The sequence below is a fragment of the Varanus komodoensis genome, unplaced genomic scaffold, assembly GCF_004798865.1.
Source record: "Varanus komodoensis strain SLA01 unplaced genomic scaffold, ASM479886v1 scaffold1, whole genome shotgun sequence".
Lineage (NCBI taxonomy): Eukaryota > Metazoa > Chordata > Lepidosauria > Squamata > Varanidae > Varanus > Varanus komodoensis.
Window position 1 is genome coordinate 127,313,246 of NW_025335268.1, and position 27,377 is coordinate 127,340,622.

A 27,377-nucleotide genomic window follows, 5' to 3' on the forward strand; every position below is an offset into this window, starting at 1 on the left:
TCTCATGCACTAGCACTATTCTGCTAAAACACAGTGCCACCTAAAGCTAAAAGCTAGAAAGAAATCTTTCCCCATGTAGTGCTTGGATCTTAATTATATGAGAAAGCTGTAAGTGAATGTCATAAATTAATAGTAGAAGAGCCCTAAGCCCAAGACAGTGGGGAAGGAGCAGCTGATCACATCAGCCATTGAGGTTAGTGGACCAGAAGGATTTGGATCTAATCTATTCAGAGAATGAAAACAGGATAATAAAAAAACAACCCTGGCCTGTGTGACACTGTGGATGAAGACTGAATTAGGAGACCCAGCTGCAAAGCAGCTCAGATGCTCCCTTCCTGGTAAGCGCTTCAATTTCCCCACATAATTCTTGTGAGAATAAAACACAGTATGAATTCTAAAGCAAAGGAGTAGAAAGGACAAGATGAGATATCCTTTCTCTCATTAATTGTCAAGAGTGGCAGAAGAAGTGGCCAGTGGGAGAGTGATGGGGAACTGGCTAGGAAAGCAATACCTCTGCCCACTTACTTGGATAATAATGAAAATCTCCCCTTTATATCTGATCAGTGACTAAACAGTATGCCTACAAAGTGAAGATGATATCATGTTCTTTGAACTCTTTGCTCTTCTTTAGCCCTGATTCTGAACCCATTTTAGATCACGCTGTTTGTAGCTTGTCACTGTCTGAAATCTGGTCATTCTTTGAGTCTCTGCCAAACTTCCAAAGCCTCCAGAGGCTTCTAGACAAACCCGCCAAGTGTATTCTGCTTGCACACCCTCCTGCCACTAGGGTTAGGTGATCAGAGCAAAAACTATTTGGGCCAGGGTCCAATGAACTCTGTGACTTGTTCCATGCAGTCAAATGAGCTTTGGATGTACAATGTGGAAAGTGTGGCTGCTGTTCAAAAAAGGGGAGGAGTGTTTCTTAAACTGCAACTGGCCATGCCAAGCCCTTGTGTACAGCCAAAGGATTATATAGCTCCTTCCCCAGCATGGTCAAAATCTCCTTTGTTTCATATATTATTCTGTGCAGGGCAGAACAGGCCTGTTCTAATCCTGTACTAGATCATATGCCTCTCACACTAAAAAACAATTGTAGCGCTGTGTGGGAATAAATACAGCAATGTGGGAACTGAGCATCTTCCTGCTTTCCTACTGAGATCTGACAAGGGAATCCTGCTCTGCGTTCCTTGTCCGCCTGAAGAAAGGTTGGTGGTTACATGGAATAAGGGCTGTCTCGGTTATTGTGGCCCAGACTCTTGAATCCTTCCCTCTGCTCTCCTCTTTCAGTTTTCCAGAGGTGAGTGAAGACCACCTCTTTTAGGTGTAAAAAATCCTTCACCTTCAGCTAAAAAAAATCTATACTCCTATCAGTAGAATAAGAGGGAACCCAGAAGGAAACAAAGACAGTGTGGGATCATATCTACCTCATTTTGGTTGCTCTGTTGCTATGCTCATTTATGCTGCGTTATTGTTGTTTTACTGCACTTGAAGTTTTATTGCATATCACTTTGGAGTCTTTGCAGAAAAGCAGCTGAAAAATCACCACGAGGACAAGCACAAGACATTTAGCTATCTGAGGCAAAGGATGAGATGGTGCCTGTCCTCCCTTTTTCAGATGAAGAGTCTGTCTGGACTGCTAGGTGAACCTAAGTGGCGAAGGGATAATGTCCTCATCCCACCTGAAACAGGGGAGTTGAGGGCAGGGGGCAGAACAGATTGTGTGGCATATATCAGAGAACAGCTGGCGTGATTAGGAGAACAGCACGGAGGTCTTCAGCATTGCCCCCCCCCCCCACATTTGCCACCTGAGGCAGTCACCTCACTCAGCCTAATGACAGGCCAACCCTGATCAACCATGCGTCTGCCCGTTTTCATACAATTTGCTACTACTTATGAATGGCACGCTTGTTGGCTCTGCATACTGAAACTCGAATTGTCTTGCACACGTGTCATGTGTTTAGTGAAGATGGAAAGGTCTGAGAGATGATGGGGTTTTCATGGACAACACTGGAACCCAGCTACTCAGTCTGAATATGAATTCTTAGCCCATCTGAATCAGTATTTCATTGATGTCAGCACCATCTTTTGACACTTCACAGCAGCTTTCCTCAATCTCGTGGCTGTTGAGCTCCAGCAAAGGACTGTGGTTCTAAAGCTTTAATCTGCATCTGCTAGAAAGGGAAAAGGGCAAGAGACATGCTCCCAGCAGTGCCCTCCAGATGTGTTGGAGCACAACTCTGATCACCGCAACCTGCATGGTCACTGGGGCAACGAGTTGGGGGAAGCCATTGCAGGGAGCAATACGAAGTCACACTGACAGAGAAAAGCAGACGCTAAGGTGAGGTTTGGGTTATATATGAATAGCTCAGTGTGATTTGTCTTTCCAGTGGAATGTTGCAATGCCCAAGCATGACAAGGCTGCTTTCCTACCCAGGATTCATTACATATGATCCCACATGTGAAAAAGAAAAGTAGGCTAGTTTGCATCCTTGTTCCCACCTACCTAGACTGGCTGATGACTGTGTTATTTGGCCAATGCCAGTACTTGATTAGGTCAGGTCAAGTTGATGCCTGGAGCTGATGAGTGTTTGAAAGGTCCACTGAGCTTAAGGTATATATGGAAGGAGGCCATCTTTCAAATAGCCTCACCTCAAGCTGAATCGAGCTTTAAAATTTAATACCAGCATTTTGAATTGGATCTGGAAATGGACTAGATGCTGATGCAGATCACAAAGTCTGGAAGCAGAGCTCACTCCTACTTTACTGGTACCTACAGATTCATCTGTTCCTCCATGAAGTCTTGAAAAACCATCTTGTCTGTCATTGTAGTGTGGAAAATACTGAGCTGGTTTTGGAGTTATGGTCTGGCCCAGTGTAAGGCAGTTGTTCAGGTCCAAGGAAAGACCTGCTTCCCATATTTTTAGATTTCTGTTTTGTTCTTAAGTGATCTGTTGTATTTTAGATCTACATATTACTGCTGGCTTTTACTCTGTTTTCTGTTTAAAACTTTTGTTTTTCTGTCTTATCATGCTGTATTTCATGGTTTTAATTCTTGTAGAACTGCCCAGAGAGCTTTGGCTATCAGGCAGTATAGAAATGTAATAAATGCATAGAATAAAATACAATTTGTACTTGTTAATCTGCAACTTTGGAGTATTCACTGTAGTCAGCCCACAACATACATATGGAGGCAGATGACAGTTTTAAATAGGTTAGAATTCCTGCTTCTGAACATATTTCCCCGGTGGCCTTGGGCTTCTAGAGTTTGTAAGAGGATTAAACTCTGCAAAGTGTTCTTATACCATGGAAACAGGGGTTATGTAGATGTGAACTGGTTTAACTGTGCCCTTGCAGCCTGTGCAATCACAAATGTTTGCAGGGATACATAGCTGCTTGTTATGGACCCATCAAATGAGGTGTGTGTCCCTTGACAATGCTGCATACATATTGTTCCATATATGATTTCAACATTAGGCAAAACACTCCAAATAATATATAATTAGTTTGTATCATTTGTCTAATGACTCTTCTTTCTACATGTTATATATGGTGAAGGAAAACAGGCCTTCATTTATGGGTGTGCACTGCCATTGCCCTGTAGTTATGGCCATGCAGGAACTGTAGTAATAAAAGATGGCCCAACAGCTGACTCCACCGTCCATCTTAAATTTGGCTGTGGACTGAAGCCATTGCAGAACGTGTTGGCTTGTAGACCTTCAGTGGGTCTCCTGGGGCCTTAGTACCAATGAATGTCTTTTCACAGGATGAGGAAAACTTCTCTTGATTATTGTACTCACAATAGTTTGATAATATGTGATACCAAGTCCTTGTGTCATGGGCACAAAATGTCCGCAGGCTGCCATTTTTAAGAAGCCAAATTGCATTAAGCAGCAATCAAGGCACTAGGCACATCTCTACCCTTTGTTTAGACTTGCAGAATGGAAATGATGGTGGTTCAGTGATAAGTTGAGTTCTCTACTTACAGAGAGCTGTGATTTCTGCAAAGATGCAGGAGAAGCTGCTGAGGGAGAGGCCAGCTGAGTGGACCAGAGTGAGATCTAGCTCCTTTGTTGTCACCCCAGTTCAACCTGAGGCCCCTAAAAACTGGCCTCTGGTGTGGCTGAGGCCTTCTAACTGCTGAATTCCTCACCCACCAACAGCTGGTAATGCAATGCTTGTAGTAGGAGAAGTAGTTGCCACTTAATTGGCCTCAGAAGGAATTTTACTTGCAAAACAGTGGGCAAAGGTGGTTCAAGGGTTTTTGCCTTTCCCATTGCAAGAGGAATTCCATTTTAAATATGTTGACAGGATTGTCAGTAAGTTCTTTGTAGATGCTTAGTTTTATAATGTTTGACAGCTATATAGATCTACTGGTCAGATCTCCTGGTTAGGGGAAGTGGGATTGGGCTCTCCACTTCCTCACAGTAGAGATTTCAATGAGGGGTTTCGGCAATCTGTCACCAAGATCAGCCTGGCATGGAGGCTGTGAGCTGGGCACCCCTGGGATCGTGGAAAGGGACTCATATTGGCAGTCTGTAGTAAGGTGGGTCCCTGGCCCTGCAACTCACCATCGGTGCCCTTGGCATGGGGGCCAGAAAGGGAGACTCAGACAGCAGGTGGGCTGGCTGATGACAGGATCTGCCTCCTGTGCCCGTGGAAGTCAAAAAAGTGGTGGCCAATTCATCATTGCAGCTAAGCTGGAATGTCTAATGTGTTTCCTTCCATTTACCACCCACCCATCTAAGCTCTGTTGATAGAAGCCATCATGACAACCTATAAGGAGGACCATCATTCAAAGGCTCTTATTTTGAATATGTCAGTCAAAAGTGTGTTATTAGAATCTATTAGATGCCTTTCTCCAAAAAACATGAGTTAAAACATTAGGAAAAACCTTTAACCTGCTAAAACTAATTTATAATGCCAAGATCCACTACAATATCTAAATTCCCCTTATTGGGAACAGCATTCCACAACATGTGGATGAATATCGCTAGGATCCACGGCTTCCTTTTGAAATATGTCAAATCAAGATGAGGAACAGGGTGTTATGGTTTGGTCATTAGCAATGACTGCTAATTAATAGATAGTCAACAGGTTAGTAGAGATTCTCACTCTTATTGAGCACTTCAAACACGTTTGGACTTTGATCTAAAACAGGGGTGAGCCACTAGTAATCTTCTAGATCAGGGGTCTCAAACTCAACTTACCTGGGGGCCGCTGGAAGTAGAGTCTGGGTGAGGCTGGGCCGCATCAAGTATTCCACCACCGCGGTGCTGGTGGGCTGCTTATCCTGCGTCACTCCCGGAGGCCGGCCCGGGCGCTGCCGGTGCTTTGAAGGCCGCAGGGCTCTTCCCCCATGCCCCGCCCATCCCAGTAATTGGCCCACGGGCGCGAGTTTGAGACCCTTGATTTATAAGGACCTTAGCCTTTGTTTAGTATAGATTACTTGGATCCAGTTCATAAATCTTGAACCACAGTCTAAATATTGAAGTGTTTTCAATAAAAAATAACTAAAACACATTATCAAGGGCCAGTCAAATGTTGCCAAATACATACTGGGCTAGATAGGCTAATCGTCTGCCTTAGTACAAGGCAGCTTCCTATGATCCTAAGGATGCAGCAAAATTCTGCCTCTGGAAGGCAAGTGGCCACTCTCCTCCAGAAGTAGCAGGGCTGTTCCTTGTCCTTGTGCTGCTGGTAAATCTTGGCAACTACAAGCAGGCAGTAGCAAAAGTCTCTGCCACTCCAGACTGGAGTTAGACAAATGCTTTGTTGTCTTTTAGTTTCTTCTAACCAGGGGCATGTAAGCAGGGAGCAAATGGGACTTGACTGCCCTTTCAGGCACTCATCCTATAAGCCAGGGGTCTCAAACTCAACTTACCTGGGGGCCGCCGGAAGTAGAGTCTGGCTGAGGCTGGGCCGCATCAAGTATTCCACCACCGCGGTGGTGCTGGGCCGCTCATCCCGTGTCTGGCCCGGGCGCCGCCGGTGCTTTGAAGGCCGCAGGACCCCTCCCCCGTGCCCCGCCCGTCCCGGCAACTGGCCCGCGGGCCGCGAGTTTGAGACCCCTGCCCTAGATGCTGTTGGACTGCAACTCCCATCGTCTTTCATCACTGGCTGTGTTGGCTAGGACTGATGAGAGTTGCAGTTCAGCAACATTTGGACAGCAATAAGCTGCTCGCTCCTATTCCAAGAGGATGGGCTATTAAAAAGGTGACCAATGAGAGCGATCGCTTACATTTTGGTATTGACTGGCACAAAGTGGCCTCAGAAACCTGCAGGTGTGTGCTGTTGTTCTCAGGGGGTTGTGTTGTGTCTTTGGGGAATAATCTTTGCTCTGCCTCTCCCTGTGGTATGACGAGGGCCCCCGGACTGAGCTTTTCTATGGCGCCTCAGTGAAAACCTGCCACAGGCAGTTTGTGTGTTCTTCCCTCCCGGTCACAAAGCATCCTTTGTTGCTGCCTTTTAAGTGAAAGTGCAGTCAAAGTTGCTGGGTGGTAGTTGCTCGGAAGAACGAGGCCTGTTTGAGAGTGTTGAGTGAACAACTGTCCTGGTGATAATAGGCAGGCTAGAAAGGGAACAAAAGCACATGACCTGCAGAACCCTGAACCGCTCGCTGGGACCATCATTAAGGACCCTACATGCAAATACAGAAAAGGATGTTATCCTGGGATAATCAAGATCTTGTAAGTGTGATACAAAGACCAGATGTCCGCCCCATTCCTGCTCTCGATTTCCCTCTTATCCTTGGATCTGGAAAGGCTGCTCCTCATTCCACTACAGCATTATGCAAAATGAATGATCAAATCTGGCCTGGTTCTTTTCAGTCTCCACAGATGAGTTGCCTTGCTTTACTTTTCCATAATTCCACCATCTTGTGGGGAACCAGATTTTCTTCAGGTGCAGTTTTTACATAAACAGGGAGCAGAATTTCCTTCCATGACATCAAATGTCCAACAGACTGCCATTCTTCTTTTTTTCTTGATCAGTTTTTCTGGGTGATGGGAGCCAAAAACGTTTTTTTCCCCAGGAAGTTGTCGCTTTTTGTCAAAGGAAAATATTGCAGAAGCAGCAATGTAGCAGCAGTCCAGAAAGACCATCAAGTAGGCATGAGGCTAATTCTGAGCCTTAGAGCACCAAATGACAGGCAAGTTGACCTGTTGTTGGACTGAATACAATTGTGTGCAGGTAGCTCCAGTGCTTCAGGAGCTGACAGATATAACAATACAAAAGATCCACCAGAATAGAGGAGTATAGATCTCCAGATGTTCTGGACTTCAATTCCCAGAAGCCCCTATTAGAATGTCTAGCAGTTGGGAATGTTGGAAACTGAAGGCAAAAACATTTGGAGACCTACTTTCTGCCTTTTGCTGCACTAGATAAGCATTTGCCAACTTTGTACCCTGTACTGGACGATAAATCCCATCACACACACAACAACACATACTTATGTACTCTAGTCTGGTTTGCACTATTGCAATTACAATAGCCAAGCTGTCATTACAAACTGTAAATCTTAGCAATAGTTCACACAATAAAATAATGCTGTAGGAGGTTGTTGCTATATTAAAGCAGCCTGGTGCTGACCAGATGTTTTGGAGCACTGCTCCCAGCATTCCTGATCATTGTCTATGTGGCCTGGGGGTACAAGGTTAGGGGAGCCCAACACATCTGGAAGGTGCAATGTTAGGGGAAGCTTGATGTTGCTGGAGCGTTGTGTGTCTAGGAGAAACAAGAAAGTACTTGAGGCCTTAGGAGACAGAGACCATGGTTTGAGAGAGCTTTTTGTAATACCTTTGTATTACAAAACTTACCAGGTTTAGAAAGCAGAGTTTGCTAGGCGGCAGAAAGCAGTCCTACAAACCTGAAGCAACAACATCCACACCTAAGCAGTGAGAAAACAATGCTCTCACTTGAACTTTGGACTGGAAAGGAGTAATTAGCTTTGAGAAAAGAAATGGTGTGTATAGGTGTATGTACTCGCACATGCATACAATTGAACAGATGCAGCTTCTCTTATCACTGTATCTCCATGCTAGGGAAAGCTGCACCTGTTTGGAAGCTATGCAGCTGTTGAAAGCATAAGCCATCTGTCAGGGGAAAAAAGGCAAGGCAGATCTTAGCCACAAAAACCTAAGGCAATGAAAACACAAACTGTTTTGTCTTCTCAGTGGCAGCTCATGTGGTAGTGCGTTTATGGACCACTGCAGAATGGGGAACGGATATCCCCAGAGTGTCCATGACAAGAAATCCAGATGCACCAGGGCTTCTACTCCAGCATTGTTCAAGCATGCTGCTGCTGAGAAAACAGCAGTGCCTGTCATGGATATGGAAGAGAACAGTTGCCTACACTAAGCCGTTAGCATCCATGCAACTAAACATGTACTGAGTAAACACTTGTTTACTTCTAGTATTTGATCATTTCTGGAATCCAAAATGAGTGTGGTAGCCCCTTTTCAGAATGCTGTCTCACTAATAGAACCTCTTTCCTAAGTGTTCTTGAAAATGATTCTCAAGAATATGACAAGTCTGGCAGGATCACTTGCAGACAATGGAGGCCTTCAGAGAGTCACCTGGCAACACCCTCCTAGGTGTGTCAGCTCCAGTACAGCCTCAACAATCCCAGGGTGGTGTTAGGAACTGTCAGGTGTTCTCAGGACTAATTCAGATTTCTTCATGCTTCCACCCCTCAGTTAAGGAGATGGTATCACTTTAATTCAGATTAACTCTTCAGGACAGTGGATGACAGGATTCCAGAGTACACACTGGTTTTGTGAACTGCAGTGATAAATATCTGTGGAACAGCAAGTTTTTCTTCATTCTTGGATCCTCTGGGTTAGTGTTAATGTTTAGAGTACAGAGAATATAAAAAGAACTGCTCTGCTGGATCAGATCAGAGGCCTATATAGTCTAGTGTTCTGTTCCTACAATGGCCTGCTCAAGTTGCTGAGTAACTGGAATTCAGGTAACATATTGCCCTCAATGTTTATAGCATGGGCTCAGTTGACTGGTTGGCTTCATGCAACTCTGACTCTTCCTTCATCCCCATGGAATTAAAGTACTACCAGTCCTTCCACCTGATCCTAACCATGCTTATTCAGAAATAATTTCCACCTATTTTGGGCTTTACTCTCCCAAGCCATTTCCTTGGCAGTACAGTCTCAAACCGTAAATTAAATTATCTTGATGTCAACACAGAAATAAATGATAGTGCCCATTTTCCCAGCTGCTCTTGGCTGTCATGTATCTTCCTACCAAGGCACTCCTCTTCCAGTCCAAAGTTCAGATGAGAATATTGTTTTCTTGGTGTTTACATGTGGATTCTATTGTAGGACTAGATTGTAGGATTGTAAGACTGATTCATGCCATCAAATGATTTCTGTGTTCGAAACCAGCTAAGGGATGATGGGAGTTGTAGTCCAAAATATTTGGAGGAGCACAATTTATCTATCCCTCAATTAATTAATTAATTAATTAATTAATTAATTTAGTGGGATGCGCTCCCAAGTATAAATGCATAAGATAGGGCTGTTTTTTTGCCACAATGGAGTTGCATTATTTCAGACAGTGTAAGGAAACTCATGATGTTCTCTGGTTTAGTGGCTAAAATGCAACTCCAGCGCCATTTTGTTGATATCTGACTGAAGGGAAACCCCAGATATTTAAACACTGGGTGCCTGAGGAAGTTCATAAAGTTTAAATGCTCCACAGCCCCATTTCATAGGAGCTGCCAGAAGCCTGCTGCAAACTGACTCAATGACAACAGCCGCTAAAAACTAAATGTAAGCCTCAAGGCAGATGGCTCAGAAATAACTAGATGCAGAAGAAAAGTACTCATAAGAGGTACAAACATGTACAACATGCTTCTTAGCAGAGTTTCTGCAGAAACTTGCCTGTGACCTGACTTTCCGCTGAAGACTCCATACCCATTGTAGGTAGTTGTAGTTAAGGAAGAATAACGGGTTGTATTAAGGATGAGGGCAAAGGCAAGGGCAGGAAAGACCATACTCAGTAAATATTCTGAGGTGCTCAGAGAGGCCAACTTGCAACTTGCTCTGATTGTTTAAGGAACATCTCCAGAGCAGTTTCTCACCTTTTTATCTAGGTGGTTGCATGGATTACGGAAGAAGAAGAAGAAGGGGGAAGGGAGAGAGAGATGAAATACATCACCAACAGGACACAGATCTGTACATGTATAGGTACAGATGCAACAATAAGCCACCATGTACAACTTCCCAGATGGTATGGGCCTCTTGCCTTGTGCTGGGAACTCAAGGCAGGGAGTGTTAGCACTGCTGGATTCTACTTGCGGCAGACTCCCATTAACTGCTTGTGGGTACTGATACCTGGTGTAGGTAGAACATATGCTTTGCATGTTTTCTGGTTCTGTCCCTGGCTTCTCCAGTTAAACAGGTGTGGGAGAGACATGAGTCTGAGAATTGCTTCTGCCTGGACTAGATAGTAATGATCTGACTTGGAATATGTGAGCTAAATATCCATCTAAATAGGATTACACTGGACTTTTTGACTTGATGTCTTCTTTCAGTGTTTGTAAATGGATATATAAACTAAAAAGCAATGTGAAGGGATATGAAAGTTACACATTAATATTTGTAATATTAATACATATAATACAATATTTGACTTATGGCTCATTCACACATGAAGATCATCATTTAATGCTGAGATAACAGTACAGCACAGATCTGCACCATTAACAGTAGGTTTGTTCATGTATGTACATACTGTTGATGTATCAACATGGATAAAAAAGTTTCATATTCCCTTATACTGCTCTCAGAACTATTATTTTCTAATAGAGACAGTTTTGATCAAGTGTTGGGTAATCCAGTGACATATCTGCACTAGAGTAAAGCAAGACCTGATATTCAGTGATGGTTAATATTTTTTTCTCTTGGTTTCATCACAGAGAAATAACGCCACTCTATTTTACATATGCCTGTGAGGGTTTGTTAGAGTTTTGCCAAAAAGGTAGTGGTGGTGGTGGTGATAGAAATGCAAGCAAAAGCAAGGAAACAGCTGCTATAGCTTCATCTACCTGAAAAGAACACCTTGCAATGAGGAGTGCTGCAGTATGCATGAAAGGGATGTTTTCTGAGATGATTACAATGAAAACTGCTTTAATGTTAATAGCCCTGACTATTTTCATTGTTGAATCAATTGCCAGATTGCAAAAGCAGAAAACATACTTTATTAAGCTCTGTAGAGTTCACAAACTCATATGAGTGCTGAGACACTCATCTGGGACAATGCTGTCATGGCCCTTATTTGCCCCATTTTTATGGAGGAAAAAGGAATAATCTTTTCCTACTATCAAAGGTCAAGTAAAGTTTCTTGAACAACATGCAAACATACTCCAGCAATCGGGCTCCCTTTACCTATTAAACAGGCAAAGCAAGATATTCAAGACTGTAGTAGGGTTGCCACCTCCTCACTGCCTCTGGCTGCTTGTAACCTGACAGGAAGAAATAGACTGGGGAAGATTTTCTTGCCAACGAGATAACAGCCAGAGGGAGAAGCTTTGGCACAGGATCAGGGGACAATATGGCAACCCTATGCCATATGATGGTTCAACAACAGTGTCTAAATTACTAATCTCACAGTCCTACCAAAGTTCAATTTGGGACCCCGAGGGTATGGAATGGGCTTCCAGGGGAGGTAGTTGAGGTCCCACTGGTGAGGGTGTTCAAGCATAGCTGGACATGCACATGGTAGGCATGTCGTGAGCAGAGCCAGCTGGAGCTGAGGGTCAGACTAGATGGCCCAGGAGATCCCTTCTGAATTGCTGTTTCTAAGTTTCTGTGTTTCTATCATGCTGCCTACTTGACAGCAATAGAAAAAGCCTTCCAGCTCTGACGTTGGAAATACATTCCAAGGTTGGAGCTGGCACTCCATCCTGTCAGCAGCCTTGCAGTTGTTGTGGTTCTTTCCACACTGGTTGTGGCTCCAAGGCTGCAAGGCCAACCTTGGAGCTGGAGCTGGCGGGGGGAGAATTCTGGGAAACAGAGAGGGCTTAGGCGCAATTGGGATCTGATGTATCCTTGTGGGGGCTCAGTTTGTCTTTCTCATGAGCAGGGTAAGTGTTCTTGTCCCCAACCTTTACTCGTAACACATTGCTTCCACACTCTTTCTGTCCTTGAGAGGATGCCTATAACCTTCCAGGTTCAGAGGGCTACAGGCATCCATCTTGGATTGCACCACAAATCTTTGCTGTCTTTTAGGTCTCTAGCAAAAACATTTTAACCCAGGCATTTAAAAATATTATCTAGTCTTCAGCTTATAACTGCTGGTTGTTGTGAGTGTATTTATTCTATTTGCTTTTTTGAACCTGCAGTCCTGTGCATGTTTAGCTGGGAATAGATCCTTTTGGACATGAATAGGGCTGCACTTGCATTCGCTGATAAAAGGTGGTGTATAAAACTATGTTAATAAAATAAACAAACAACATTTGATCTATTTTGAAACAAGTGCTTCCCGGTAATGATCCTTTAAAAGAGACATAGAAACATTAAGTAAGTGGGAACAGAAGGACAGAATATCTATATTTTCAGCTGCTATTTGACTTCTAGTACTATATTTGCTATCAACCTGATCACCTGACCAGTTGTCACTTTGGTTTGACTCCAGTTTGAAATCAAATATTATTCTTGATATTTACTCATTGTTCCAACTAAGCCAAATTTAAAGCTGGTTTGGCTGGTAAGCACATAGGAAATCTCACTGCCTTGGATCCCATGCCTGAACTTCACTACAGTGCTTTTTGTCCTTAACAGAATAGACTTTTGTGCTTGTTTGATCCATCTGTGCAAACAAATATTTAATGGATATTTTTAGGGAGGAAAAAAAAGGATCGTTTCTAACAGCAACCAAATTCAAGGACAAGGTGAATGTCACAGTTTTAATAAAACAGAAACAGTTTTTAAATAATATACTTTTTAAATCACTTATCTTTACACTAAAGTTTAACAAACACTTTTACACATTCCCTGCTCTAACAGTGCCATCTATCCTGTTCATGTGTTCTTAGAAGAATATCCCTTTGAATTCAGTGAAGTTTAGTGAATTCCTCTGTATTGGATTACAGGGGAATTCAGGATTCTGTCAATAGATAGATCAGGAATGAGAAGCCTATTACAGGTCAAGGAGAGCTCTTGGGGGTGGTATTCCAGTGGTAGGTGGGACTGAAATCAAAGGGGGTTGGCCTAATGACAAAAGAAATAGCTCAAAAATACAAAAAGAAAAAAACCCACTTAATTTGTTTACAGTTGTTGTTATTAATGTAAGGAAAGGCATTTTGGCCTTTTATCATGGGAAAAACATACACAAAACAGGGAAAACAATGTATGATCAGCAGCCAGGGGAAAGGACCATGGCCACATAGGAAATCCAGGTGCTGGCGGGGGTGGATTTGGCCCCCACCCTTGCTATACACACTTGGTTGGGCATATGTTCCACAGTGCTCAATGAAATGTACTTTGCATACAGGATTGCACTTACCTTGGGATGGCAAAGGCCCATTAAGCAGGATATTTTCACACATAAAACTGAAAACATTTAATGCTCAAATATTTGTTCATAAATAGCACACTTTACCTACTTCCACAGTCTGTCTTGCTTTGAAAATGTTTATAGATTTAATAAACGATACACCGGTAGGTCAAATATCTTTAAAAAGACTACAATCTTATGTACGTTTACTTGGAGGTAAATGCCAATATGTAGGGTGACCATGTGTCTTACTTTACAGAGGGTAGTCCTCTATTTCAGGGGTGAATAGATGGTTGATCTCTGACTATTTTGGACTTCAATTTCCAGAAGCCCCTGTCAGCATGACCAATTATTAGGGATGTTGGGAGTAGAAACCCCAAGCACCTGGACATCTAGTTTCTGTCCACCCCTGCTTTATTTGAAAGGCCATCTAGCCTGGCAGTGGGGAAACTACCATTAGTTAAAAGGAAGAAAACCCAAATGAATCAGGCATTGCCTTCTGCAAATGAGGATGTGGTGAAGTATTTAAAAACAACATGTGAATTACTGGGAGATTCCCATTTGAGGAAGGATATTCAGGATGGCAGTGATGAATATGAAAAAGAACCTGTTTTGGCCTGTGCAGCCCAGGAGAACTTTTTTTGGTGAATAATCAAACAGCAAAACAAACACACTAGGAAATACTGCTACTATTTTATTGCCGCATCAGCACTTAACTGGCCAGGATTCATGGAGAGAGGAGATGATCACCTTGTTATTTGGGATGGGACTGATACAAGCCTGTGGAAACTGGTCAGGTACGATCTCCTGGGTGTGTGACTCTGGTGGGAAGGGGCTGATAAAAACTGAGGAAAAGTGATGGCAGGAAGATGCTGAGAGAAAGGAAAAGGTACATTGAGAAAAAACAATTACAGAATGTTATTCCCACATGAGAGTGCAGTTGGAGATCCAGAGTGGGACACTCCTTATTTGTTGGGGTTCCTTAGATTAAAAATGGGTGAAATTGGTGCAGAGTGCATGCTAGATAGGTGGAATTAGGTTTTTTGGAGATAGCTGTTATGAGACGGCAGATAATCTGGCTTGGCAGAGCACTGCATGCCAGAAAAAATGAATATTTGGATTAGAAACTGTGTCTGCATCTCAGGACTTAGTACAAATGACATTACATATATCCTTGGATCTCCCATTTATGAGATCCAAGGATATATGGGGGGGCTTCCTCCCAAATCAAATATAAGCTTTGGAAGAGGGATTCTTCCATAGGACCACAGCAGGGAAGAAAAGGGTTATATTCCCTCTCTATGCGTGCTCTGAACCCTTTAATTAATTAATTAATTTGTATAAAAGCCACCCATTAGCATTATGCTCTCTGAATGGCCATTACAATTACATTAATCATCAGGCTGGTGCAATTTACATTAAAAAATAAACTGAAAGGACAAAGTTACAGAGAGAAATATGCTGCACAAAAGCTGGGAAATGACTAAATAATTGGTGGTTTGGAGAAAGGGGATGGAACTAGGTAAAGGGACATACGAGGACCTCAGCTGGGTCAGATTATAAATAATTATAAATTCTGGAATGATGGCTTGGAATTAAATTGTGGAAGATGGCAAGAATTATCTTTTTCCCTTTTGTGGTGGTAAGATTGCATTCCTTTACTGAACTAATCCTAATACAATAGGAGTTACTTCCAAGGAAACAAGACCTGGATTGCACTGTACATATTGTAGAAACTTTATCATAATGAACATGAAGATCCCTTAGCCCCAAAGCACAATGTGAGGATATTGCTGGCAGGAATGTAACCTAAGCAGCAGCCTAAGACAGTAATTGCTTCCATTTCTGTCCCTCTGTGTGTGCCACTGTATTAAAATGATTAAAAAACCCCTTAAATAACTTGAAGCCATTGGTTTATTGCAAAGCTTACAGAGACAAAGCTGGTTATAGCAAGAGATTTGCTCAGTTCCTCCAGTCCAATTATGCAGATACTTAACCAGGGTAGATGGATGGGGGAAGTGCAAATTGCCCTATCTTTTTGTGAGCTTCACCCGCAGTTCCTTTGTTTATTTAATGATATTTATACATTGCTTATATTAAACTTCTCAGTGATTTACAAAACAAATCTTCATATAGAAGACAATATTACCTTCCTAGGAATGCCTGTTGGAAATACAAAGTTTTCATTAGGCAGTGAAAACCTTAGAAGTGTAGGTGCCTGTCAAATTTGTAGTGGTAGGGAGTCCTGGGTGTTGGGTGCCGCAAGGTCCTGGACTAAGCCATGATGGACCAAACCTCTGAAGTCTTGGGAACCACCAGAATCGTGTTTCCTGATGAATGCAGCATCTGAGCAAGCCAGTAGAAGATCAGGTGATCTCTAAAGTATCTGAAGTTGATTGACCTGGCTCTCTTTGTCACATCTGAAATAACACTTACTATAAAATCAGAGAAAAGAAATAAACTTATTCCAAAATCAGTTCCTTGGCTGAATTGCTTCGTAGGGGTGCAGTTGTATAGTGTTCCTTGGCTGCCATGTTCCACTCCAGTTGCACTTAAACACTTGCATGTTAACCGGGATCCTTCTGGGTTCTTTATGATATCATTGTGAAAAAAAACAGTGAGCTCACTGCAGCTGTAGGATCTGCTAGACATGGGGCTGACTGCACCCTGAGGCAGAGTCGGGCTGCCAGTTTCAGGGACAGATTTTGGAATACTCGCGCATTCATTCTTTATTGCTACTGGGGACACCATTTGGATTTTCTGTCAAAAAGTTTTGGGCGGACTCTGGCTGGAGAGTGTCAGAAGAAAACACAAAACTGTTTTCCTGCTTGGCCATTGATTAATTTTTTCAAATGAAACTGATAAAAATGGGTCAGAGGATGGAAGCAGAGTTTTGCTGCCTATTTTGCTCAGAACTCTGATTGCTTTGCAAGACATCTGGATGAGGGCCAGCATACAGATAGTGTACTGAAGCATCATGCCTCCTCATGGTCTTTGTTTCAGCTGTTCCACTTCAATAAAACATACTAAACCACAAATGCTCTTTGTTAGTGCAGTAACATCACAGATCACACCCACACAGCAGATTCAAACTGTCATCACCTAAATGGCTAAAAATACAGACTCTTACTTCGAAATCTGGTTATATCTAGCACCAAAATGCTTCTATGATTGTGTCTTCTTTAGAGTTAGGTGTGGTGGCAAGAAGAAATTGAAGCAGGATCATTCTAAGTTTGCAGATCTTGGAGTAAGTGCTAATGGAGCTTGCTTCTGAGTAGCTGCATAGGACTGCACAGCACGTTCTATTCTTGGTTCTGTCTCTGTTCCTCTTTGTCATCTGGAGGAAATCATTCAAGGTTTCACAATACAAGAGTGTTTTGTTGATAATGGCTATTTATACTAAGTAGACCATGGTTTGATATACTGGGAACATGCATGAAAGCACACGTTCTGCAAAGAAAATATTTCATGAGAAAAGAAAATGGTCTAGCATATCAGAATGTAGCCATTGTTATCGCCTCTCAAGCTGCACAGCTAAGGAGCGCTTAGCCCCTGGATTATTTTTAAAGCATTAAAAACAAATGGGATGATGACCTTTCAAGATCCCAAAATGTGTATGAACTGGGGTTCAGGAATATATGGCACATCAACAGACCCCTAGGATAATAGGCAGGTGGTAGGTGTGATGCATAAATAATCTATGCAAAGCCTGGCAAAACTGCACAGAACATAAGGTAGATGGGGATATTTCTAATTGATATATGCAATATTTAGAATACTGAAGGAAGGCAGTGTGGTATAGTGGTTAGTATGTCAGACTAGGGCTGGGAAAATGGTTGAAATCCTCCACTCAGTCCTGGAGCTGACAGATTTGTACCACTTTCTCCCTCGGCACAGCCTACTTTACAGGGAAGTTGTGAGAATGAGGGGGGTACCCTCCCCCCCCATACACTTGGAAGTCCCTTGGAGGAAATGTGGGATAGAAATGTAACAAAAATAAACACGATAAAGACAATTAATCCCAGCAGCACTGATAATAATACTCTACTGTACTTTTTGATTTGAATTGGCTGGATAATGTACTGTTTCTCTGCTCAGCTTGATGCACTGGATGTCCATAAGCAGGGAGTTTTTATTCAAGCAAGAGATACTAAAATGGTGGTCTTAAAGGGATGGCAGCAGATATTCCCCCAACTCCCGCAGCTCTGAATCGGTTTCACTTTTGCCACAAAGTGCCTGGCTGGACACACGTCCCTTCAGGAGAATTGACCCAGTGCCAGTTTGTTATCTGAAACTGTGGCCTGCTAATGCACAAGTAGATGCATTCACGGATATCATAGCCTGGGGTTCTCAAGACTGCGTGATCCAAAGTATGACAGCTCAGAAAGAGAAATTAGTACCGATGGAAACCTGAACAGGAGTCAAAATTAACCAGTCATAAAGGTAAAGGTTTCCCCTTGACGTGAAGTCCAGTCATGCCTGACTCTAGGGGTTGGTGCTCATCTCCAGGTCCTAGCCGGGGGAGCCAGCGTTTGTTCACAGACAGTTCTCGTGGTCATGTGGCTGGCATGTCTAAACACCAAAGTGCACGGAACGCTGTTACCTGCCCACCGAAGTGGCACGTTGTTGTTGTTAGTCGTGAAGTCACATCCGACCCATCTCAACCCCATGGACAACATTCCTCCTGGCCTTCCTGTCCTCCACCATCCCCCGGAGTCCACTCAAGCTCACACCAACTGCTTCAGTGACTCCACCCTATTCTCCACCATCCGGTCTTCTTTTGCCATCTATTGTTCTCAGCATTAGGCTCTTCTCCAGGGAGTTCTTCCTTCTCATTAGGTGGCCAAAGTATTTGAGTTTCATCTTCAGTATCTGGTCTTCTAAAGAGCAGTCAGGGTTGATCTCCTCTAGGACTGACTGGTTTGATTATCTCCTCCAGCACCACAATTCAAAGGCCCCAATTCTTCGGTGCTCAGCCTTCCTTATGGTCCAGCTTTCACAGCCATACATTGCAAGTGGGAAAACCATAGCCTTGACTATAGTCACTTTTGTCGGTAGATGATGTCTCTGCTTTTTAGTATGCTGTCTAGATTTGCCATAGCTTTCCTCCCAAGGAGCTAGCATCTTTTAATTTCTTGGCTGCAGTCATTGTCTGCGGTGATCTTGGGGCCCAGGTACCTTTTTATCTACTTGCATTTGCATGCTTTTGAACTGCAAGGTTGGCAGGAGCTGGGACAGAGCAATGGGAACTCACCCTGTTGTGCAGATTCGAATCAACCAGCCCAGCAGCGCAGCAGTTTAAACCACTGCACCACCTAGGATATGCTAGAAATAAATTTCTGGTCAGGACTGGTTTGAAAAAGGCCAGGCTTCCTTGGACTGCTTGCCTGGTGTGTTTCGGTACGGGACTACATATTTGTTTGATTCCTAGACAAATGCAGCTTGCAACTAGAGCCTGTTAAGATACCATCTCTCCTCTTAATCCCACAGCTCCCCTACTAGGCAAAGCCCTATAAATAGCCCCGAAGCAGGAACTTGCCCCCGCCTTCCAATCTAACCCCAGCTGCTATCTGGCCATGTTCTCGGGGCTTGACTTTCCCAGTACTCGCGTCATAACTTCCACGCTGCTGAAGTCACAACTTCATTAGCATACCGAGGGGGAGCTCGGCCAATCAGGAGCGCGGAGACTGGTGACGCCTCGGTTTCCAAGCGTATTAAAAGTCCGGTTTGCAGCTGGAGCTCGGCTAGTCAAGCAGGGGGAGAGCGGCGGACGTGAAGGAAGCCTCCTTGGAAGACCATCGTTAAGCAGTCGCTGCTGCCGCCTCCGCGGGCGGTCGGGCACGAACGAACGGACCGTCCGACCAAGCAGTCCCAGCCCATCCTTAGTGAATTTGCATCCCCTACGCCAGAGCCTTAAAGGGCCCCGTAACCTCACCACGAAGCCAGTCATGAGCCAAGTCCAGCGCTGGAACGGGAGCTGCGTTAGCAACTGCAGCCGGGCGGACATGGTACCGGAGATCGCTGCCGCCGTGGGCTTCGTGTCCAGTTTGCTCCGTACCCGAGGCTGTGTCAGTGAGCAGCAGCTTCAGGTTTTCAGCGGGGCTCTCGAAGAGGCGCTTACAGGTGAGAACTGCGCCTCTCTCCGAAGTCGATACTCTAGGGCAGGCTGGTCCGACCTGGCGCTCTCCAGATGGAGTGCACCGCACTTCCCAGCACCCCACAGCCAACTGTCTGTAATCCACCCCATCTGGAAAGTACCAGGTTGAGGAAGGCTGCTCTGGAGGGGTATCTCTCATACTGAGCCCCATTTCCTTGACTGTGTTTGGGACACACTAAGCTTAAATCTTCCGTAATCATTGGCAAATGTGGGACGTCCACTCGCCTGCTTCTTTCTCCTCCACCTTTTCTTCTCTTCCCAGGTATATTTATATAAAATCTTCCCTCACACCAAATTGTGTGGCGCTCACAGGCCAGATTTAAAAAAAACTTACTAAACTACAGTATATGCTTTTGAGCATTCCACATCTGCTTCTGCTGTGGCTGTTTAGGATGCAGTGGGGAGTGTGGCTTTGGTTAGAGAGACTTTGTTTAGCAAAGTATTATCTTAGTTTATGAACAGTAAGGATATACCCACTATCCCAAATGAAAAAGTAAGTAAACTCTTACATGTTCAGTTCCAAACATTGCTCTTGGTGTGTATCAGGAATAAACTTTTGAGGCACAAAGCCATCTTGGGAAGAAAATGAGAAGGTTCTTTGTTCTTGGGGAAAAGGGAAGCCAGCTAGTGATGGCAAACTTAGTTCACTGGCAAGCCCTTTTCTTCCAACTTTGGGCTGAGCAAAACAAAGGGGAGTAGCACCAATGCACTCTAGTCAGTCTGTCGTGTGCGGGGATCCTCCTGGGGCTTTGTGTGCACAACTTGCCAGGTTCTGAGAACTGTGTGGCTTTGTCTGAAGCAGCTCCTCTCAGCTGTTGCGAAGTGCCCTGTGTTATCGTCCAGTCTGTTCGGTGCTTGAAGTCAAAGTGTGCTATATAGCAAGTGCCTTGATAATGCTAGGTTGTGAGGGAGTTGAGTGTGTGTTTCTTTTTTATGAAATGCTTAGAAGTTACATGCAAGCTGATACCACATAACTGCACAATTGCCTATACTTCTACTTCGATGTAGGTCCTACTGGATTCACTGGGGCTTACTTCCAGGTAGAAGACTATAGGTTGCAGCCATAATGTCTTTCTCTTGCATGTAAGTATGAGTGGCCTCAATTGACAGGGCTGTTAATCTTTGTCCCCATCATTGTATTAATGAATACATGTAATACAGCTGGAAGGGCTTTCAAAGCAAGCTCTATGAGAAGGAGCTGTGCGATTAGCTTAGGGTGTCCAGGACAGGGTAGCCAGGGCTGCATGCTAATCAAATTGTTTGTTAAGGAGCTTTGTGTAATAAAGTACTCTGTCTTAAATATTCAGTTAAACCTTTTGGACTCTTCAATCCCAGGGTTATAAGTCTGTGGCATATTTGACAAAAATGCCCTTATTATTTGGTATACTTGCACCCCTTTTGATAGTCCCTTCCGAATATGTTAATTGAATAGGTGGGCATAGTGGAGAATCTCCAGAGCTGAGAACTGCCTGTTAACAGTGATAGATTTATTTTATTTATTCTCCCTATACAAGAAGGAAATGTTAGAACTCCCTAATCTAGTACCAGTAGCAAAAATAAAATAAAATAAAATAAAAATAAAAATGCTGTATTGAAGGCTGTGTCAGACTGAACTGAATCCAAGGCACAGGTTGGGTGCCTGAAGCGCAAACAAATGCAGTTGTACATTTCTTTGTGTAAAACATGTTCTATCATGTCCTAACAATCCAATGTGATCACTTACACTCTTGGTATTTCTGTTTGTGCCATTGCAGAGCATTACAAACATCACTGGTTCCCTGAGAAACCTTTCAAAGGGTCTGGCTACCGCTGCATCCGTATCAACCATAAAATGGACCCTATCATCAGCAAGGCAGCTAGCCAGATCGGACTCAGTCTCCAGCAGCTATATCAGCTCCTGCCCAGTGAACTCACACTCTGGGTGGACCCTTATGAGGTATCCTACCGGATTGGTGAGGATGGATCCATCTGTGTCCTATATGAAGCTTCTGCAGCACCTGTGAGCTCCTATGGGATGCTCACCTGCAAAAATCAGATGATGCTGGGGCGCACCAGCCCTTCCAAAAGCTACATGATGACAGTCTCCAGCTAAGCACTCTCGGTTGTCCTTACACTGCCAAGACATGGGCTACTGTATACCTCACCTGAGGATGTATTTTTTAAAAAATGAAGAGCTATTTATATTTTTTTAAAAAAGAGAAAATCCAAAATGAAATCCAATAGCAGGCACCACTCTTCTGTGGAGTGGTGCTGAGGTGCCTTTTTAAAGCTGTTGCAAGCTTGCAAGTGTATTAAAAATGCCAATATCTACCTAATTAGTGTTGAATGACAATTCTGGAGGGTTGACCTGCCTGTCTGGGAAATGCAGGGTTGGAAAGAAAAGTATGGGGGTGGGGCAGGGCATGGCACTTTGAAGCAGTGACTAACTATGGGGTAAGTGCTACAACAACTGTGAATCTATAGGCCAGAATGCCAGGATGGTAGTACTTAAGCAATGAACCATACATGTTGATTGGGATGTCATGACCTCATTCTAGCCTTGGCACTTTTCTTTTCTCAAAGGTTAGCTCCATTTTATGGCACTGGTAAGTTGCTTCACCACCAACTTCACCTTCTAACCCAGTCTGAACAACTTTTTTTCATGGCATAAGCATTTTCCTAAAACACCAGTCACGTCCAGCCACTTCCTCTGGTCGGTTGGGGGGTTTAAGTGTCAGCCCATCATTTTGCACAAAAACTTGATTTATTTCTGCACAATTCTGCACCTCTTCCTGTATTTCAAGCACATGCAAAATTCCAGTTGGCACTTGAACATGTGGTTTGTGAAATCTTAAGGAACTTTGCTTGTTAAAGAAATCCAGGATCTGGACTACACAACTGTCTGGCCAGTTATTTTAGCACTCGGCTCCCATAGATGAAAGTGCAATGGCCAGGCCAATGTGAACTAAATCTACCTGCTGGGAAAATGCCTTCACCAGGGTTTTGTCTATTCCACTGCCTTTATCTTGACCTTGTAAAATTCCTGACAATGCTGCCAATAACTGCAGGGAGGTGATTACAAATCCAGGGCACTTAACCCTTTTCTTTTAAACCTATCTCCTTGGATCTGCTTCAGCGCATCTGGTCTTAATTGGCTTCTCTGGTTTTGACAAGTCAATTACTTTGATCCCCAGGCCTACTCCTCCTCTGCCTTTTGTGAACTGAGTTCTCAGACACTGTGCAATATGTTTCCTAAAATTTGGACACTCTGGAGGAGGAGCAGTTTCTGTGGGACAGTTTGCTGTTCTCAAAGCAACAACTTCTAACACTGCTCATATGACTCCTAACATGAGCTTGAGTGCATAAATGTCTGAACTGGGAAATCTCAGCCCTGTGATACCATGACATTCACAGGTATGCCATTTTATACTGAGCAGTTTTAAGATCTTTTTCTTTGAAAAGGCACAATTTGCCACCAAGTTCTTAGCATCCCATACTGAGATGAATGGGAATCTTAAGAGTGTTACCTATTGCAAAAGTTCAGATCTATTTCAGCAGCACTTGCACAGGCAGACTTAATCGTACCCCAAATTTCTGACCTGAAACATTTGCAATTGCATCAGCCCATCTGTGAATCATTTAGTTTCTTCCAGCTCAATATGTGAAGCTCTTGTTTTAAGGATCAGACCCTCCATTCAGCAAATACTAAGGTTGTAAAGCACTAAGGGTCCCCTGTAAGTTAAAGAGTCGCCACTCCGTTAGCATAATTGTGCAATATTTGGCGGCACAATGAGGGGAGCACTTTCTGCACTGTAGCTTCCCCCTCTGAGGAAAGTTTCTGTCAGTATGCTTGGGAGACTGGTTCCTTATCTGGTGCATTGAAAACATGATATGAATGAGAACTGTAAGATGCAGAGGAAAAATGTTTGTTTTGCCATGCTCCCTGCCTTTACTTGGCATTTTCCAAGTGCAGTAACTTGTTTGGCTTGCCAGTCTGGCATGATCAATTCAACTTGTTGAGAGGTTGATTGTTCATCTTTTACCTTCCTTACTAATGAAGGGTGCTTCTAAAAACCAAATTCTTATTCAATCTCATTTGTTTTTCCTTCCCAACATCCTTGAAGGGTTGAAGGAGGAACAGAAAAGGTTACCAAATATCATGCTATTGTACCGGGCATGGAACCTTGTGTTAAGTATTTTGTTAGCATTAAGACAACCAAATTTTGACAGAATCCATTTTGTAATTTGTGCATGTAAAAGCTGTGAATTGATGTATGCTCTTTGTTGCCTTTGAATCACAAGCCTGACACAAGCAGTGCTGAAGAACTGTGTCTTAGCAACAGCCTATGGGTGTGAGTGTGTCTATTTTTCTCCCCCTCTTTTCAAAAATGTTTTCAAAACTTGAGCTGGACTGTTGAGCGGGACCTAGTTTCATAATTGCTGAAAATAATACAAAGTTTGTAAGCTATTTTGTGTTGTGGGAGGGGGAATGATTGTTGTACAAAAGTGTTTTTATATGTAAAATGTACAGATATATTGAAGTGTACACTTTTGTTACTTTAATAAAAATGTAGCAATTTAAAAATGTTGCTGGAAAGATCTAAAACACTGGTTATTCTTTGCAAACATGGATCCAGCAGACCTTCCTCCTGAGCAAGGAGTGTTGTGATGAACAGAGCAGCGCTATGGACTTGAGCAGAATTCATGGCAGGGGAGGCTCTGCTTTCTAAATCCTGCCAGCTTGGGTGGCGGCAGCTTTATCTCCTTCCATCCCACCCAGCCATGCTGAGGTTTTGTCTTCATTTCCTTCCTCTTGATACAAGCGAGAGGGAAATCATTGTTGCCGGTGCCAGGCCTGGTTTAGTTCCTGGCTCTTGTTTGCATGTGTCTGGGGAAGAAATAAAGATTTGTACTGGTTTTCTTTGGACCTATGGCTGCCTGTAGAACATCTTGTTCTTGGCCCCAGTGATGGAGCAGGAGCAACAGTGGTAGAGCTGTCTACAGTCTTCCAGGGAGGTCTCTGCCTTCAGTCTTCTCTGCTTGGGGAGATGGAAGTCCATAGCAACTCTGGCCAGAAAGCCAGAGCTTTGGGCTAGCTCTTGTATGCTGTCTCTCTATAATAGAAGGCAATAGCAAGGAGCTTGCAAGCTGCCTGTCAATTTCTGGGTCCTGAGATGACTTCTCTTCAAACCAACTTTGTAAGTTTCTGTAGTTCCAGTTAAGAATCCTTGGACACTTGAAATGCACAAAACCGGCCCTGATAGGGCTTCATACCACTGCTAATTTACAGTGGATGCAAAGATGCCATAAATGAGGGTTGCTTTATAATGTTCATGCATCTGCCTTCATAGAAGGATCAAACACAAAACCTGAAGCTGATAACTCCAGAGTGGTTCATACTAAGAACTGGGGGAATATTTTGGGTAGTGGATGAGGCCACTAGGGTTGCAGAAGGGCTATTTTTGCCCTTCTGGGTCCTTCCAAATCAAGTGGGAAAAGGGGAGCAATTCCGGTGGCTAGAGTGTGGTGACCTTGCAAGAAAACAGTCCAAAGGAATGTCACGCCAACATTCAAAATGGAGTGGATATAGGTGCTGTTGCTTCCCAGAAATATGCTCAGTTTTAACATCTGAAAACAGTAGTTGGCTTACAAGGGGACCACAGCCATGCAAGGATCTTCTGTGTTGCCATCCAGGGTACCATTTTGGCTGTCTGCATGAAATGCTGCCGAGGGAAGGAGGCTGGGGCACCATCTGGATATGATGTAATCCATCAGCCCCAGCAAGTTCCCCCACTTGGAATGCTTCTTTAGCTCTATCCAAGGCTGATTTCTGAACTTGAAGAAGCAGCTGGTGCCATTTTTTCTGCACTGGCTGTGGGAGGTAGTGGTGGTTTGGGGGCTCTTCATTTGAAGACATGGGACTTCATAGCTAGGACTCCAGAATCCTAGCATCCCTGCAGACAATATTGGGAGGCTATAGGATTGTACCATAGTATTGTACCTACTTTTCAGGCCTCCAGGGAGAAATCATTTTCCCTACATTCTAACTTATATGGGAAAAAATAAGAGCCATGTTGCAATGGGATAGCTAGAGGGTTATTCCATTGTGGGGTGAGCTTTATTGAAATCTCTAGTACTCATATCAGTTGTCATAGAAATGATACCCGAGAGGTTTGGTAATTCTATCCTTCATTACTCAAGTTTTCATGCTGAAGTTATGAAGTCTCAAAGTAATAGCGCAAGGAAAAGCTGGAACATCATTCTCCGAGAATAGCTATTTAAAGGATACAGTGCAAAATGAAGAGAATCCTGGGTATCCAGTTCTAGTTGTATTTTAAAATGAAAAAAGAAACCAGGCCTTACTCTTGAGTACTGGATTATTTGAGTCAAGAGTGGGCAATTGTGGCCCTCCAGCTGTTGCTGGCCTGCAACTCCCATCATCCTCCATCATTGTCCATTTTTGACTGGAGCATCTAGAAATTGCAGTCCAGCAACAGCTGGAGGAACACAAGTTGCCCGCCGCTCATTTAAATGTGTGATGGCATGTTTCAATATATTCTGTAATTCTGGAATGAAAGCAAAACCAATTTCAGTCTCAAAATGACTGTACTGCACCCTGGCTGGTAAAGCTAAATAGGAAAACTAAAATATTCACTGTAGTAACTGTCCTGCACAACCTGATACAGTGTCTGCAATATTAAGGCAGGAAGGTTCTACAAAGCATGAAGAGGAAAACAAAAACGATCTACTTCGATATTTGCTATAAAGTTGACCATATAGTATCGGAGAAAAATCTTTTATCGACATCTACCACTATTATATTTAATATAAGCATTCTAGCCCCTTAGGAAAGTCAATTTGATTCTGGCAATATCTTGTAGGCCTTATAGCACAACCAGTGTTTGGCTGCTGATGGAGTTGGGTCTTTTCATTTATATGCTAATTCTTTCTTGCTGCTGTGAAAAAGGTTCATTCTGTGAAGCCCATATCATTAATCTTTCAGATCTTACCATATTAGCACTGAAGGAATTACTTAAGGTAATTTTAGTGCAGTGTTCAAAAGTAGCACTGGTAGAATGCATAGGTGGAGGTGGTGTGGCCCTGAGACTGTGAACAAACTGGAGGAGATCATGAGAACCCCCCTTTCCATTAGAACAAAACAGCATGTGTGCCAACAAAAATGGGGCCTCTTGTGGCCTTATGCTCCTTGTCATGCCTGTCTCTCAACTGGTCCACTCAACAATTGCTGCTGTGTTTTGGTATGGCAGGATCACACACTTCTGGGTAGGAGACTGGCTCCTGCTACTGCCTGCTGCCTTCTTAGGTTCAATATGTGCGGCATCTGCCATTGGAGAATAAAGGCACATTGCACCATTTAGGCAGCAAGCAAACCTAGGAGTTCATCTCTCTCCTATGGGCCAAGTTTGCACAGCATCCTGAGCAGAATCATTCTGTGCAGGCAGAGCAGTTTGTGCATCGGGGCCCATTTGCTTGTTCCTTGTCTATCATGATGCTTTGTAGAGGGCGGAACAGACTAACTTTGATTTCCTTTATATTGATTTGATTTAGCTATTCTGAGTGACTTGTTATTGATTTGAATTATTCATTTTGATTTATTTCTTTACAGCACTCCACGTTCCACTCTGTCTAAACAAATCCTGGAGCAGTGAACAAAACAGATAAAAGAACAAATCCCCGCATTAAAATAGATTGTCAATCAAAATCTGTGTCT

The 27,377-nt window shown here is 43.4% G+C and overlaps 1 protein-coding gene across 1 annotated transcript; it reads left to right on the forward strand.

The window, feature by feature from the left end:
* The first annotated feature begins 19,247 nt into the window (after positions 1 to 19,247).
* Positions 19,248 to 24,251, forward strand: BTG2 (BTG anti-proliferation factor 2). Its single transcript, XM_044445268.1, has 2 exons — positions 19,248 to 19,632; positions 21,421 to 24,251. Exons 1-2 carry the CDS (start codon positions 19,458 to 19,460, stop codon positions 21,756 to 21,758), a joined length of 513 nt encoding a protein of 170 aa, XP_044301203.1. The 5' UTR covers positions 19,248 to 19,457; the 3' UTR covers positions 21,759 to 24,251.
* The last annotated feature ends 3,126 nt before the right edge of the window (positions 24,252 to 27,377 follow it).